Source organism: Dendrobates tinctorius, unplaced genomic scaffold (assembly GCF_039654945.1).
Source record: "Dendrobates tinctorius isolate UK_male_01 unplaced genomic scaffold, ASM3965494v1 ptg000062l, whole genome shotgun sequence".
Lineage (NCBI taxonomy): Eukaryota > Metazoa > Chordata > Amphibia > Anura > Dendrobatidae > Dendrobates > Dendrobates tinctorius.
The window spans coordinates 4,125,023-4,141,849 of NW_027361730.1; the positions used below are offsets into that span (position 1 = coordinate 4,125,023).

The following is a 16,827-nucleotide window of genomic DNA, read 5'->3' on the forward strand; positions in this document are numbered from 1 at the left end:
GGATGCCCAATCTAAGGCCAGACTGTGCTCAGTCTCATGTGAAGGGAAATATCTATTCTGCCAGGCACTAGATAATGTCATAGATAAAGCAGTCGATCAGAAGGAAGGGTTCCCCGATGTTTCCCTTCCACAGTATAAAAGTTCCTTTCGTAAGAGGAAGTAGAACAGGAAAACCCTTAGAGAACAAGGGAGGTGGAAGTTGAAGAAATCAAGTAGCAGAGGCTTCATGTTTGGGGGTCCCTCTTCAGAGAGCTGAAAGCCCTCTAAGTGACAGGCTTCTCCCTGCCTGGGAGAAAATCTCTTCCAATACCTGGTTCCTGAATATAATAAAATCAGGACTAAAACTACAGTTCAAGTCCACTCCCAGGCACAACTTCAAGATCTCGTCCCACAGGACTCTGAAAGAACAACTGGCCCTAGAGGCATAAGTGTTGGGCTTACTGCAGAAACAGGTTGTGGTGGAGGTATCCAGTTCAGCAGCAGGGGAAGGGTTTTTATTCTCCCCTCTTCCTGATGAGGAAACCTGATCGGTCCTTTGGGACTATTGTCAACCTACGGAGTCTGAACAAATTTCTGGTCTACAGACCATTCAAGATGGAGTAAATAAAATAATAAAATCAACTATAAAGATATTGTTCCCAGGCTGCTATATGAATGTCCTCGATTTTAAAGACGCATACTACCATGTCCCAATCCATCAGAGAGACCAGCAGTACTTGAGAGTAGCAGTACATATGGGTATCTCAGGCAATTCCAATACAGAGCACTACCCTTCAGTCTATCCATGACTCCAAGGATTTTCATGAAGATAATTCTGGAAGTGACTGTACATTTCTGCTAACAGAATGTGTTATTAGTACCTTATCTGAACGATTTTTTTTAGTAGTCGGCAGGTCAATGGAGGACTGCAGTCACCAGCTGAGGCAGCTCCAAATGAACTTAGCTAGGGTGAATGATAAATATGAAGAAGTTGAAATTGCAGCACCAAAGGGTTCAATCTTTTTAAGGACTTATTGTGGACTCTGAAGAATAAACTTGTCTTTTACTGGAAGAAAATAAGAACGGGATCATAACCCTTGTATCAGCAGCAGTTACCAACCCGGTTATGACTGTGAGGAAGGCTATGTCACGACTTGGAACAATGACTTCCTGTGTTCCAGAGGTTCAGTGGACCCAGATTCAATCCAGGAGTTTGCAACAGGATGTCCTAGAAGGAGAGGCTGTTCAGCAGGGAATGTTATTCTTTCTAAAGAGTAATCGATTCCATGGCTTGGTGGATGGACTCGAGGAATCTATCGCAGGGAATCTCGTGGTCCTACCAGGTAACAGACGTGATTGTGACGGATCCAAGTTCGGAAGGATAGGGAGCACATCTCAGATCGCATAGTCCAGGGAGTCTGTTCAGAGACAGAAGTGGGCTATTCCTCAAATATGAAAGAGCTACTGGCAGTAAAAAGAGCAGTAGTGGAGTTCCTTCCCCATCTAAAGGGACAGCACATTCAAGTAATGTCAGACAACCGGACGACAGTTGCTTATATCAATCATTGGGCGGGGGGGGGGTTACAGATCTCCACCCTTGATGCTGCTATCAGAGTCAATTCTCCAGTTCATGGAAAGATATAGAGTTTAACCGCACTGCACATAAGAGGGAAGGAAAACAAAGGAGCCGATTTGCCTCAGCCGGAATACCCTGAAGCAAGGGGGAATGAGAACTAGATCTGCTAGTATTTCAGCAGATTGTGGATCGATGGGGTCAGCCAGAGATAGATCTGTTTGCCAACAAGCAACAGGAAAACAAAGATCTTCTGCTCTTTGAACCCAAGAGAAAAACCATGTGCGTAGGATGCTCTACAGATTCTTTGGGATTTCAGGCTAGGTTATGCATTTCCCCCTGTTAGTGTTAGTCCTGAGGAAGATTCGAGATGGGGAAGGGAAGCGAAGGTCATCCACATTGCTCCTTTTTGGCCCAAGGGGCCATGATTCTCATGGATGAGGAGAATGTCCTTGTCAGATCTCTGGATACACCGGGTCTCCTCAGGCAGGGCCCAGTGTCTCATCCTCAGAGGTCTGGTCTGCATTTGACGGCCTGGATTTTGAGGGGGCACTATTAATTCAAAAAGTACAACTAGGATATATGGCAGGACATGGGCTAGTTCGGGACAGACCATGGGGGGGTAAGGTCTCGATTAAGGCTATATTGGAGTTTCTTCAAAAGGGTATGGAGATGGGCCTAGCCACTAGCACACCCTTAAGGTGCAGGTATCTGCTTTGGCAGCTCTATATAATTATAACCTAGCGGCGGATAGATGGATAGTTAGGTTCATTAACCGCTTCAAGACCCAAGCTTTTTTCAGTTTAGCGTTTTCCTTTTTTGCTCCCCTCCTTCTCAGTGCCATAACTTTTTTTTATTTTTCTGTCAATATGGCCGGGTGAGGGCTTGTTTGTTTGCGGGACGAGTTGTACTTTTGAACAACACCATTGGTTTTACCATGCTATGTACTAGAAAATGGGAAAAAAATTCCAAGTGCCCATAATTGCAAAAAAAAGTGCAATCCCACACTTGTTTTTTTGTTTGGCTTTTTTTACTAGGTTCACAAAATGCTAAAACTGACCTGCCATTATGATTCTCCAGGTCATTACGAGTTTATAGACACCAAACATGTCTAGGTTCTTTTTTTATGTAAGTGAAGGAAAAAAAAAATTCCAAACTTTGAAAAAAAAAAAAAAAAAAACAAAACGCCATTTTCTGATACCCATAGCGCCTCCATTTTTCGTGATCCCGGGTTGGGTTAGGGCTTATTTTTTTGCGTGCCGAGCTGATGTTTTTAATGATACCATTTTGGTGCCGATATGATCTTTTGATCACCCATTATTGCATTTTAATGCAATGTCGCAGCGACCAAAAAACTAATTCTGGTGTTTTGACTTTTTCTCCCTACATCGTTTAGCGATCAGATTAATCCTTTTTATTTTTGATTGAGCGATTCAGAATGCGACGATACCAAATATGTGTTTGTTTTTTTTGTTTTTTTTTTTACTTTTGGCATGCTTCAATAATCTCCATCATGGGAGACAAGAAGCAGCCACAACCGGATTGGCTCTGCTACATAGAGGCGATGATCAGATCGCCTCTATATAGCAGAATTACTCACTTGCTATGAGCGCCGACCACTCACAACAAGCCGGCACTGACAACAATAGAGGTTTCCAGGAGAACTCTGATTGTCATGCCAACAAACCGTTGACCCGCGATCATGTGACGGGGGTCACCGATGGGTGGATTTGCGGCCCAATTGCCGGAAGTGCGAGTTAAATGCCGCTGTCAGCGTTTGACAATAGCATTTAATGGGTTAATGGCCGCGGGTGGATCGCGATTCCACTCTCTGCTATATTCTGGGCACATGTCAGCTGTTCAAAACAGCTGACATGTCCCAGGAAAGATGTGGGCTTAGCGCTGGAGCCCACATCAAAGGGAGGAAGTATGATGATATAAACTTACACCCAACGTATGAAAGGGGTTAAAGCATGTCATGGGTCAAGACCAATACCAGCCTCAAAGATGCCACCTTGGGACTTAAACCTGGTCCTAGAGGTGCTAACAAAATCTCCCTTTGAGCCCTTGGATGAGTTACCAGATAGAGTACTAACACTAAAAACTGTGATATTGTTGGCCCCAACATCAGCCCGCAGGGTCAGTTATTTACAGGCTTTATCTATTAACCACCCGTTCATGCAGGTTTCGGATGATAGGGTTATTCGAAGGTCAGACCCAGCGTATCTTCCGAAGGTAGCCTCAAAGTTTCATAGAAGCCAGGAGATGGTTCTCCCCTCCTTTTTTAGTGACCCGAAAAATGCGGAGGAATGGAAGCTTCACGTGTTATGTTAGGAGAGGCTTGATACAATACTTATCCACTTCAAGACAGTGGAGAAAAAGTGAGTCCTTATTTGTGTCATCCCAGGGATTTAGGAAAGGCCTTAAGCTAACGAGGGGTACTATAGCTAGATGGATTAAGGACTAAAGATGAGCTGATTTGTTCCGCTACAGTGCTTACTGAAAAAGCTGCAGAGGGAACCCGGCTACCTGGATCACTCCTGCTGATCAGCTGTCCGGCACCGCAGCTGCATGTGTCGCATCTGTTTCACTGTCGCAACACATGCAGTTCCGTAAATAATAGAAATGGGATTCTAATATTAGGCCTGGTGGCAAGTGTGACATTTGTAAGATTTCTGATAAAATATAGAGATCTAGAAAATTAAGAAAATATCAAAATATTAAAAAGAAAAAGTTTTAGATTTGTTCTTGAGACCTGACAGCACATTTGAATTAAAGGGGTTGTCCGGTCTTAAGATATAAGTCTGCAGTAACTCTCTATGAAAAATCTTAAAAGGATTTCTTACTTCACCTGCCTCATTGACAGTGATGCAAGATGGATATGAAATACTGGAAGTGCTTGGTAACGCATAATGCTGTAAAGATGGCACAAGCAGGTAGAACTGTAGTGATGGAGTAATGCGGTAATGTTTACGTGGATCCTGGTTATCTCATAACTAGACATTGCCATTTCTGTGTGTGGTTCCACTATTACTCCCCAGCAACATGCCCGCTGTCTTTGGGTCATACTTGACTCTGAGCTTTCCTTTGCCCCCACATTCGATCACTGGCTCGCTCTTGTCATCTGCACCTCAAAAACATTCCTAGAATTCGACCTTTTCTTACTTTTGACTCTGCAAAAACTCTTACTGTTTCTCTTATTCATTCTCGTCTCGACTATTGTAACTCTCTTCTAATCGGTCTCCCTCTTACCATACTCTTCCCTCTCCAATCTGTCTTGAATGCTGCAGCCAGGATCATATTCCTCAATCGTTACACCGATGCCTCTACCTTGTGCCAGTCATTACACTGGCTACCCATCCACTCCAGAATTCAGTATAAACTTACAGTCATATGTTAAAGTTTGGGCACCCCTATTAATGTTAACCTTTTTTTCTTTATAACAATTGTGGTTTTTGCAACAGCTATTTCAGTTTCATATATCTAATAACTGATGGACTCAGTTATATTTCTGGATTCAAATGAGGTTTATTGTACTAACAGAAAATGTGCAATCTGCATTTTAACAAAATTTGACCGGTGCAAAAGTATGGGCACCCTTATTTTCTTGATTTGAACACTCCTAACTACTTTTTACTGACTTACTGAAGCACTAAATTGGTTTTCTAACCTCATTGAGCTTTGAACTTCATAGCCAGGTGTATCAAATCATGAGAAAAGGTATTTAAGATGGCCACTTGCAGGTAGTTCTCCTATTTGATTCTCCTATGAAGAGTGGCATCATGGGCTCCTCAAAACAACTCTCAAATGATCTGAAAACAAAGATTATTCAACATAGCTTTTCAGGGGAAGGATACAAAAAGTTGTCTCAGAGATTTAACCTGTCAGTTTCCACTGTGAGGAACATAGTAAGGAAATGGAAGAACACAGGTACAGTTCTTGTTAAGCCCAGAAGTGGCAGGCCAAGAAAAATATCAGAAAGGCAGAGAAGAAGAATGGTGAGAACAGTCGAGGACAATCCACAGACCACCTCCAAAGACCTGCAGCATCATCTTGCAGCAGATGGTGTCACTGTGCATCGGTCAACAATACAGCGCACTTTGCACAAGGAGATGATGTATGGGAGAGTGATGCGAAAGAAGCCGTTTCTGCAAGCACGCCACAAACAGAGTCGCCTGAGGTATGCAAAAGCACATTTGGACAAGCCAGTTACATTTTGGAAGAAGGTCCTGTGGACTGATGAAACAAAGATTAAATTGTATGGTCATACAAAAAGGCGTTATGCATGGAAGCTAAAAAACAGAGCATTCCAAGAAAAACACTTGCTACCCACAGTAAAATTTGGTGGGGCTTTGGGGCTGTGTGGCCAAATCTTGTTAAAGTTGAGGGTCGCATGGATTCAACTCAGTATCGGCAGATTCTTGACAATAATGTGCAAGAATCAGTGACGAAGTTGAAGTTACGCAGGGGATGGATATTTCAGCAAGACAATAATCCAAAACACCGCTCCATATCTACTCAGGCATTCATGCAGAGGAACAATTACAATGTTCTGGAATGGCCATCCCAGTCCCCAGACCTGAATATCATTGAACATCTGTGGGATGATTTGAAGCGGGCTGTCCATGCTCGGCGACCATCAAACTTAACTGAACTGGAATTGTTTTGTAAACAGGAATGGTCATCCAGGATCCAGGAACTCATTAATAGCTACAGGAAGCGTCTAGAGGCTGTTATTTTTGCAAAAGGAGGATCTACGAAATATTAACGTCACTTTTATGTTGAGGTGCCCATACTTTTGCATCGGTCAAATTTTGTTAAAATGCAGATTGCACATTTTCTGTTAGTACAATAAACCTCATTTGAATCCAGAAATATAACCGAGTCCATCAATTATTAGATATATGAAGCTGAAATAGCTCTTGCAAAAACCAAAATTGTTATAAAGAAAAAAGGTTAACATTAATAGGGGTGCCCAAACTTTAACATATGACTGTATTACCCTCACCCGCAAAGCCCTCCATGGCTCAGCACCACCCTACATCTCCTCCCTTGTTTCAGTATACCACCCTACCCGCGCCCTCCGTTCTGCTGATGACCTGAGGTTAGCATCCTCAATAATCAGAACCTCCCACTCCCGTCTCCAAGACTTTACACGTGCTGTGCCAATTCTTTGGAATGCACTTCCCAGGTCAATACGATTAGTCCCCAATCCCCACAATTTTAAGCGTGCCCTGAAAACGCATTTATTCAGACTGGCCTATCGCCTCAACACATTAACCTAATCTATCCCTGTGTGGCACAGCCAAAAGTTTTACCATAACCAGGTTCCCTGCATCATGTTCCCACATGCTTTATGCATCCATTAGCCCTCTGTGTCTGTACTGTTACACACTTAACATTATGGCTGGTCCAAACAATCAGGGCAACTGTTACCACCCACCTTTTGTGTCTACCTCTTTCCTCATAGACTGTAAGCTTGCGAGCAGGGCCCTCATTCCTCTTGGTATCTGTTAAGATCTATGTGATTATTGTTATGCTGTAATGCCTATTGTCTGTACAAATCCCCTCTCAAATGTAAAGTGCTGCGGAATATGCCGGCACTATAGAAATAAAATGTATTAGATGGTGGCCCAAATTTAACGCATCGGGTATATATGAGGGAATCTGTCACCCCATTTTTGCCCCATAAGCTGGGGCCACCACCATCAGGGGCTTATCTACAGTATTCTGTAATGCTGTAGATAAGCCCCCGATGAAACCTGAAAAATAAGAAAAACACGTTAGATTTTACTCGGCGGGGGCGGTGGGTGTCGCGGTCCGGTGCCTCCCATCGTCATATGATGATGTCCTCCTCTTTGCTTCTCCCTCGGCTCCTGCGCAGGTGTACTTTATCTGCCCTGTTGAGGGCACAGTAAAGTACTGCAGTGCGAAGGCACCGGGAAAGGTCAGAAAGGGGCATCGGGGGCTTATCTACAGCATTACCCCTGATGGCGGTGGCTGCAGCTGTGACCCGCGGCAACCGTCGCAGATCTCCCGACGGTAGCTGTGGCGCGCGTTCGAATTCCGCACCAATTCGCAGCCGAAATCACGCGTCGCTGAGCGTCCGCGACCAATCGGCAACGCGGGATTTCCGTTACAGACAGACAGAATTAGACGATTATAGAGTAGATAATACTTGTAAGCCATGTAATGCGGCTGATATTTTTGTATTTTACCTACGATGTTTGCTTTAGATATGCATTTTGGTTCTCCTACCTGTATATTTATGCTGCAGTTAGTTTTTAGATATATTGCTGACCTAGAGGAAGGAAGTTTTGTCTAACAAATGAATCAGATCCTTACTGATCATATATTTAAAAGCAAGACGATGAGCAATGGTCAGACCTATATCCTAGTCAAATCTGATGATTTGTGCAAACATTATATTTTAGGTTATAAAAATGAATGGATTCTGCCAGAAAAATAACACCCTGTTCTATTGAACCTCCGTATTGTCGTCTGAGTTACACGACCATACTGGATTTTCTAATGATAATCAAGAGTAATAAACTCTGAAAATACATATTGAGAGTATACACTACAATGAAGCATACTGTACTGATGCATTTACTTAAAGGGAATCGGTCAGCAGGATTTCTCCACCCCAATCTATTTATATGCGCACGTAGCCCTTTCAAAGAGAAGGCCAGAAATGTAATTACATTGCCAGTCTGTTCCACGGTTACTAAGAAATCGGCATCTCAATTGATATGCAAATGATGCTAAATATCTGAAATCTGTCACTCCAGCTCTATTTTTTTTTTTTTTTCAGCGCCGCCACCTCCTGCTTGACTGACACCCTCTATGCTGTGTGATTTCAGGCAAAGGAGTAACTGTGTGGGGACTAGAGCTGGAGTGACAAAGGCTTCAGATATACACTGGTCCTTAAGCATATCAGTTCAAACACTAATTTCTCTGTAATGGAGGAGCGGACTGACCTTGTAATGGTATTGTTGGGTGTTTCTCTGAAAGCGTTAAAATGCGTACATTAATACTTTTGGGTGTGAAATCATGCTGATAGATTCCTTTATCGATCTGAGCTTTGTAGTGTGGAACCAAAACACGACGCATTTAGGATTTTCCTGCATAGTCTTTGTCAATATGAACCTGTGTAGCTTTTGCAGGTTTCTTGCGTAATTGTTATCTATATTTAGAATTTAGCTGTTTTTTTCCCCCCCTTTTTCTTTTCTCTGCCCAATGCTGTATTTACCTTTTTAGATCAGTTTCATACAACCTTAATAGGGCAGCTTTGTTTGTGTCCACATTTTGACTGCGGGATTAGGAACTCCCTGATCCAACTCTACCACACCTAGAAGGTAGGATTATATTGTGATCATGCGCAGGTACTGCTATGTTTCTATGAAGCATTTTAGAACTCCCATTCTCTGAAAAGGTTATCACTTAATAATGGGACTAAAGGTCCCGTTACATTTAGCGATGCACCAGTGATCCCGACAACCATACGACCCGGTCAGGATCGCTGGTGCATCGCTAAATGGTCGCTAGTGAGCTGCCAAACAGGCAGATCTCACCAGTGACGCAGCAGCGGTCGTTACTTACCTGTCTCGCGCAGCTCTGATGACGTCTTCCGCCCGCGTCCATGCGTCGCTCGTCGGCGCCAGCAGGAAGCCGGCGATGAGAAAATGGACCAGGACGTTCTCGCGCGATCAGCGATATCCAGCGGAGGGGCCGGTTTGAGGTGTCACATGTAGCAAAATCGCTAGCAATATCGCTGTTGTGTCACAAAATCGGTGACGCTTTAGCGATATCGCTATGTGTAAAAGGCCCTTAACTATTTAAATGTACTCAATGCTGTTACTCCATTTGCAAGATCATTTAACCCCTTCAGCCCCCAAGCCTCTTTTCAACAACATGACCAGGGCAAATTTTACAATTCTGACCAGTGTCACTTTATGTGGTAATAACGCTGGAACTCTTCAACGGATCCCACTTATACAGAGATTGTTTTCTCATGACATATTCTACTTTATAATAGTGGTAAAAATTTTTCGATATGACTTGTGTTTCTTTCTTTGTGAAAAAAACAGAAATTTGGTGAAAATGTCACAATTTTCAAACTTTTAATTTTTTTTGCCCTTAAGAGTTATGTCACACAAAATAGGTCATAAGTTACATTTCCCACATGTCAACTCTACATTGGCACAATATTTTAAACATTTTTTTTTGTTAGGATGTTATAAAGGTTAAAAGTTGACAAACTATTTCTTTTTTTTTTTTTTTTTTTTTTCAACAAAATTTACAAAAACATTTTTTTGGGGGGACCACATCACATTTGAAGTGACTGAGGGGTCTGTATGACAGAAAGTACCCAAAAGTTGCACCATTCTAAAAACTGCACCCCTCAAGGTGCTAAAAATCACATCCAAGAAGTTTATTAACCCTTTAGGTGCTTGACATGAAGTTTTGGAATGTGGAAGAAATGGATGAAAAAAATGAACATTTAGCTTTTTTTCTTCACAAAATGTTACTTTAGACCCAAATTTCTTTATTTTCACAAGGGAAACAGGAAAAAAATGGACCCCAAAATCTGTTGTGCAATTTCTCATGAGCTTGCCGATACCTCATATGTGGGGGGGAAAACCACTGTTTGGGTGCTTGGAAGGGATGGAGCGCCATTTGACTTTTTGAATACAAAATTTGCTGGAAAAATTAGCTGATGCCATGTTGCCCTTGGAGAGCCCTTGATGTGCCTAAACAGTGAAAACCCCCACAAGTGACACCATAATGGAAACTAGATCCCTCAAGGAATTTATCTTGGTGTGTGGTGAGCACCTTGAATTCCCCCCCAGTGCTTCACAGAAGTTAATAATGTAGAGCCGTGAAAATAAAATCACATTTTTATTTTAAAAACAAATTTTTTTTATTTTCATAATATCTCCTGAACATGCAGATACCTCATAGCTGGGGGTAAACTACTGTTTGGGCGCACAACAGGGCTCAGAAATGGAGTGACGTTTTGGAATGCAAACTTTGATGGAATGGCCTGCCCGTGTCATGTCCTGTTTGGAGAATCACTGGTGTGCCTGAACAGTAGGAAACCCCTTAAGTGACACCATTTGGAAACTAGACCGTTCAAATAATCTATCTAGATTTTTCGTAAGTACCTTCAACCCACAGGTGCCTCACAGAATTTTACAACGTTAACCTGTGAAAATGAAGGAAAAAAAAATTTCACCCAAAAAGAATAGCAGGAGAAAATGAACCTGAAAATTTGTTGTGCAATTTCTCCTGAGTACGCCAATATGCCATATGTGATCGAAAAATACTTTTAAGGCACAGTGCACAGCTCAGAAGGGAGGAAGCTCCATATTTGAGTTCAGATTTTACTGGACTGGTTTGAGGGTGCCATGTCACATTGGCAGAGCCCCGGAGGTGCCAGAACAGCAGAACCACACCCCCCCTTCCCTATAAGAGACACCATTTTACAAACTACACCTCTTAATGAATTCACCTAGGGCTGCAGTGATCATACTGACTCCACAGGTGTCACACAATTTTATACCATTGGGCTGTGAAGAAAAAAATAATTAGTTTTACTACCAAAATTTAGTTTTAGCCCCCGATTTTACATTTTCACACTGGGAAATGAATAAAAGTCACCAAAATTTGTCCCACAATTTCTTCTGAATGTGGAAATACCCCATATGTGGCTGTACAGTACAGCTTGGCTACACGGCGAGACGGAGCGCTATTTGCCTCCTGGAGCTCAAATTTTCCTAGAATAGTTTGCAGACTCCATATACAGAGCCCCTAAGTGCTGGAAAAACAAGAATTCCCCTTCAAGTGACCCCATTTTGGAAATTATACCCTTTTGGGAATGTATCTACAGGTGTAGTGATTATTTTCACTCCTTGGATGTTTTCTAGAAACAAGCAGTAGTGGGATATGAGTGAAAATTGCAAATGGCCGTTGTAGGGACCAGTACATTGTGCCCAGCTCATGCTTGTAGAGACATACACCTGTAAATTAGGCGGGCTGTCATCGCTACAGAAATGCCAAACATATAGACGCTACATGTGGTTTAGTCACAGTCTGCGGCTCAGAAGAGAGGAGGGCATTTGGATTTGGGAGCGCGGAATTTGCTGGATTTTTTTGGGGTGCGAGGAGCCATTTTGTTTTCCAGAAGCTTTGTAGCATGGAAGCCCCCTTTCCATTGACTGTTGACAGACCTGAGAGGGGACTTGCTTTGTGTAGATTAATTTGAAGCTTTTATTGGGAACATTTTACATAACGTTGGGGGATCACATTTATCCGGCGCTCTACGCTGAGCACTTGTATCGGATCGGGGTTTCCATCAAAATCTCCGAGTGATGTGATTTAGATGAAACCTCAAAGGGATCCACTCACTATACTGGCAGGCCCGGTACTAAATAAGGAATGTGCCTCTGACTGCGGATCCCACTATAAACAAAGCTGGAGGAATGCTGTTCAGTGCCCAAATCCCATAGCTGATTTTCTAATTGGGACGCCCAACTGACCAATGGTAGTAAAGAGGAAGGGGCGTCCGTCCACACCTACATGGGTTAAATTCAGGTGCCAGGGGTCAGTGGCTTCTCTTTCTCCCCCCGGCTGACCCCTGGAAGCTGTTGTCCCACCCTCCCTCCCTTTTACATCGATGTATGTGCTGCTAATAAAAACAATAATTAAAAAAAAATCCTTGTTATTAAGTCACAGTGGCAGTGTAGAGAGGGGTAAAGGTTCGTAACCGCTCATTGGCCAGCTTGCTTGTCGCTCTTGGCGATGAGCCCTTTGCGAAATGTAATTGCCTTTCTCTGTGTATGGAATTAACAAACTCTGTGACCGACCTGTTTCAACCCATCTAGGCCTGTATGTGTTTCATGATGGAATTGGGGGGAAGGCACTGTTTCAGACACACGGTATCCGCAGTCTGAGGCAGCAGTTACTCTGGACTCAGTCTGGCCTTTGTTCAGCCGTGTGCTTCTTTTCAGACATGCACAAAACTGTGGCCGAACCAGAAGCCAGACATCGTCCACAATGCCTCCATCTGAATCACATATTTCAGAGACTTGCATAGAAATCCCAGTGTAATCACGCAGCACAGAGCGCAGGATAAATGTGCTCCGAGCCTTACTGCGATCTTTGGAAGGCAAAATGAACAAATCAACCGCAGGTGAATTGGTTTTATTTTTTTATGCTGCTTCTCGTGTGGTATAAATGATTAGACTACTTTATTCTGCGGGTTGGTGCGATTACAACAATACCAGATTTATATCTTTTTTGTTTTTTTTACATATGGCTTCTGTCACACCCTAAAAGATGCTTCTTTTTTTTTTTTTTTTTTTGCAAAAACTAGCTTGAGAGATAATTTTTCCATATTTCTGACGGCTTGTTTTTTGCGGGACATGTTAGCATTATTGATACTATTTTCAGGCACATGACAATTTTTGATTGCTTTCTATTCCTATTTTTGTGAAGAACCGAATCCAAACAAATTTGCTCATCTCTAGTTATGACCCCATCGGGTCACCATGGCAACGGTTGAGCCCCCCGCGGTGATGACGATCCAAGGACAGAGAGGCTTTCTTCCCTCTGCCCGCTTGCTAAATGCTGAGATCGCAGCATTTAGGGGCTTAAAGTGCCGGGAGGGATGAGGGCACCGCTCCTGGCACTTGAGTCCCAGGTGTCAGCTGTCTGAATCAGCAGACACCGAGCGACGATCATATGTGCTCAGCTCGTGTGCGCAAAATCGACTTGACTTATCCATACGTCCAATGTTGGTAAGTATCTCCAAGTACCTAGTGACCTGGACGTAAGGATACTTCCAAAATCCAATGTTTGGAAGGGGTTATGGGGAATATGTAATTAGCTTCATACTACCTGAACAATAGGGTTTATGAATCGAATCATTACTACGGTGCTTTAGAGAAACCGGTCTGAAAACCCTGATACTGTATACACACGGGGAAGACCAGTCAACACACTTGATCAAGGCTGCATTTCAAAGAAAACCATACCTGGCTGCAGTCGTGCACCCAGGCTCTGATTCATGTTGCCTGTGCTTTGGGCAGCATGAATCTAGTGACTTGTTCTCTGCCATTACTGTAGTAAAACTTTATTTTCAGGCCTAGAAGAATACATATAGATATTTAGTGATTTATTTATTCTTTTATGTCCACAGAGCTTATTGCATGCCAGAAAGGACAGACCAATGTACTGCCCCCATATGAGATATTTTTCTGCTTTGGGGAGGAATGGCCAGATCGAAAACCCAAAGAGAAAAAGCTAATCACTGTGCAGGTACTGAACTTGTTAGATTATACTTAACAGCCTATGAAAATCTGTGTATTTCCTCACTTCATAGTGACTATTACAGAGATTGTCCCTTCTCAGCCAGCCACCGTGGCCACCGGCTGATTTTGACCGAAGATTCAGCCAGCGATTTATTTTTCCTTGGAGCCACCACTGCAGAAGAGACGTATTACAAGTAAACGGTTGACAATATACAGTAGTGTTCAAAATAATAATAGTCCAATATGACTAACCAGATTAATCACATTTTTTGGTATAAGTTATATTACCACATGTAGATTCTAATAAAACCAACACACTCAGTGTTCATGATCTGCGTGTTTTGAAGCGTGTATTAGAAAAATTGAAAATGGGTGTGTTCAAAATAATAGCAGTATTGAGATTAGTGAGGTCAATCATTCTGTGAAGAAACAGGTGTGAATCAGGTGGCCTTTACTTAAGGGTGAAGCCAAGACATGTTGTACATGCATTTCCCCTTTGAAAGCCTGAGAAATATGAGTTGTTCGAGACATTGTTCAGAAGGACAGTGTACTTTGATTAAAAAATTGATTGGAGAGGGTAAAACTTAAAGAAATGCCGACAATGATAGGCTGTTCAGCTAAAATGATCTCCCATGCATTAAAATGTAAAATCAAACAAGAGAGATGTGGAAGAAAACTGAAGTCTACCATTTGATTTAATGGAAGAATAGTCAAAATGGCAAAAGCGCTCAGCCAATGATCAGCGACAGTCGCAAGTTACCTGAGAGTACTGTGACAGAAAATGCCTATGTAAAGCTAATCTCTTAGCAAGAAGTCCCCACTTTTTTTTTTAAAAAAAAGGCATGTACTGAAGCATATACAGTTTGCCAAAGAACACATCAACTGGTCTAAAGAGAAATGGGGAAGCATTGACCAGTGGTGGCATCATCGAGGTTCCCAGCTGGCTTGAACTGGGGTGACCTCAGGACCGTGGGAAAAAGTCAGTGATGAGGTCACCGCAGTTCAAGGTCAGTGTCTTCACAGAGAATTTTTCACGGTGATCTGCTGTGAAGACACTGACCTGCGGTGACCTCATCAATGACTTTTTCCCACGGTCCTGAGGTCACCCCAGTTCAGGACGGCTGGGAACCTCGATGGTGTCACCGCAGGTCAATGCTGCTGCGCTCGCAGCAGCTCATTCACCAGTGGTTTTCAGCCGGGATGGTCACATCTTGGCACCGTCCAGGTTGAAAACTATTTAGCCCCCAGACGTTTATTACGGCGTGGGACAGAACGACCGACAGGTATGGTATATTTTTTATTTTTATTACAGGAGAACGAGGGTTTCAGTGGAATTAGGCGAGGTTGTAAGTATGGTTTGAGATTAACGGAGTCTGTCATTTTTTTCAATCAAAGGACTTTATTCTGATGAGTGTTCTTACACTGTGACTATAGGATTAGTAATGGGGGTGTCTTATTGATGCCTCTCCATTACGAATCTCGGGGCTTGATGTCACCTGACAATACAAAGGTGACCTCAACTCCCAACTATCACCCCACTTGCCACTGCTACAGGGCAAGTAGGAAGAGCCGGCCAAAGTGCCAGAATTGGTGCATCTAATAAATGCGCCTTTTCTGGGCAGCTACTTTTTTTCCTGGGGTCGGGGGGGGTGTCTATATCAATGGCCCCTTATCAGTCTGAGAATACCAGCTGTCAGCTTTAGCAAAGCTGGTTGTCAAAAATGGGGGGGGGGGGGGGGGGACACCACACATTTTTAAAAATGTATTTAAATAATTAAAAATACAGCGTGGGGACCCATCTATTCTTGTTAACCAGCTGTGCTGACAGCTGAGTGTTATAGCCCCCCCGCTGTGAGTTTTTCCTAGTTGGTTAAAGAAAATAAAGGGAACCCATGCCGGGTTTTTCATTCATTTAGTTATATTGCAGGCAGCAGGTGAGGAATACCCCAATCATCTGCTCCCGCTGTCACTGTTCCTAGCACCAGCAGGTGTTGGATGATGGGAGTAATAGTCCCAAAAGCCTCCACCTGCTGTCATAGTTCTTACTTTAAGGCTGTGGGCACACGTAGCGTTTTAAAACGCTCACTAAAAACCGGACTCCTTCCCAGAAATCGCATGTTTTTTTCTGCGCGATTTCGCCGCAATTTTGATCACGATTTTGCCGCGATTTTCGCGTGCGATATTCAAGCACTTTCCAAGCGATTTGAAGCATCGCTTGGAAAGTGATTGACAGGTTGGTCACACGTCAAACATAGTGTTTGACAAGTGTGACCAGGTTTTTACTATTGAGGCCGCCTATGCGGCATCAATAGTAAAAGATAGGATGTTAAAATGCTAAAAAAATAAAAAAAATCTGGGTATATTTACCTTCCGGCGTCCCGCGATGCATTCCCGGGCCTCAGCGTTCCCAGTAATGCCTTGCGAGACCTGTGATGACGTAGTCTCACGTTGCTATAGCGATCTCGCGAGACCGCTAGAGTCACGCGAGATACGTCATTACAGGGCCTTGCCGCAAGGCATTACTGGGAACGCTAGGCCGGGAATGCAGCGCGGGACATCGGAAGGTAAATATACCCCGATTTTTTATTTTTTATTTACAGGGGGATGGTACCCAGGGCCTGGAGGACAGTCTCCTCTCCTCCACACCGTGGGTACCAACCGCACATGAGACGCTTAACTTCCCGCATGGTGGGCATAGCCACATGCGGGAAGTAAGCGATTCTCATGCATTCCTATGGGTGCGGAATCGCAGCAATTCTTTGCGATTCCGCACAAAAGAATGAGCATGCTGCGATTTTTTCCGCGATGCGATTCCGCCGCGGAAAAAAGCGCAGCAGTAGCACAGCATGTGCGGAATACCATAGGAATGCATGGGGTGCGTTCTGTACACGATTTTTAAGCGTTTTCGCGCCGAAAATCGCGGCAAAAACGCTTAAAAATCGCTACGTGTGCACACAGCCT

The 16,827-nt window shown here is 43.3% G+C and overlaps 1 protein-coding gene across 1 annotated transcript in view; it reads left to right on the plus strand.

Moving 5' to 3' along the window:
* The window catches only part of IRF5 (interferon regulatory factor 5), a 74,308-nt gene that overhangs the window by 54,339 nt on the left and 3,142 nt on the right, over window positions 1–16,827 (plus strand). The window contains exon 8 of the mRNA XM_073579226.1: window positions 13,755–13,873. Within this exon, the coding sequence (XP_073435327.1) occupies window positions 13,755–13,873 (119 nt within the window). The remainder of the gene's footprint in view (window positions 1–13,754; window positions 13,874–16,827) is intronic.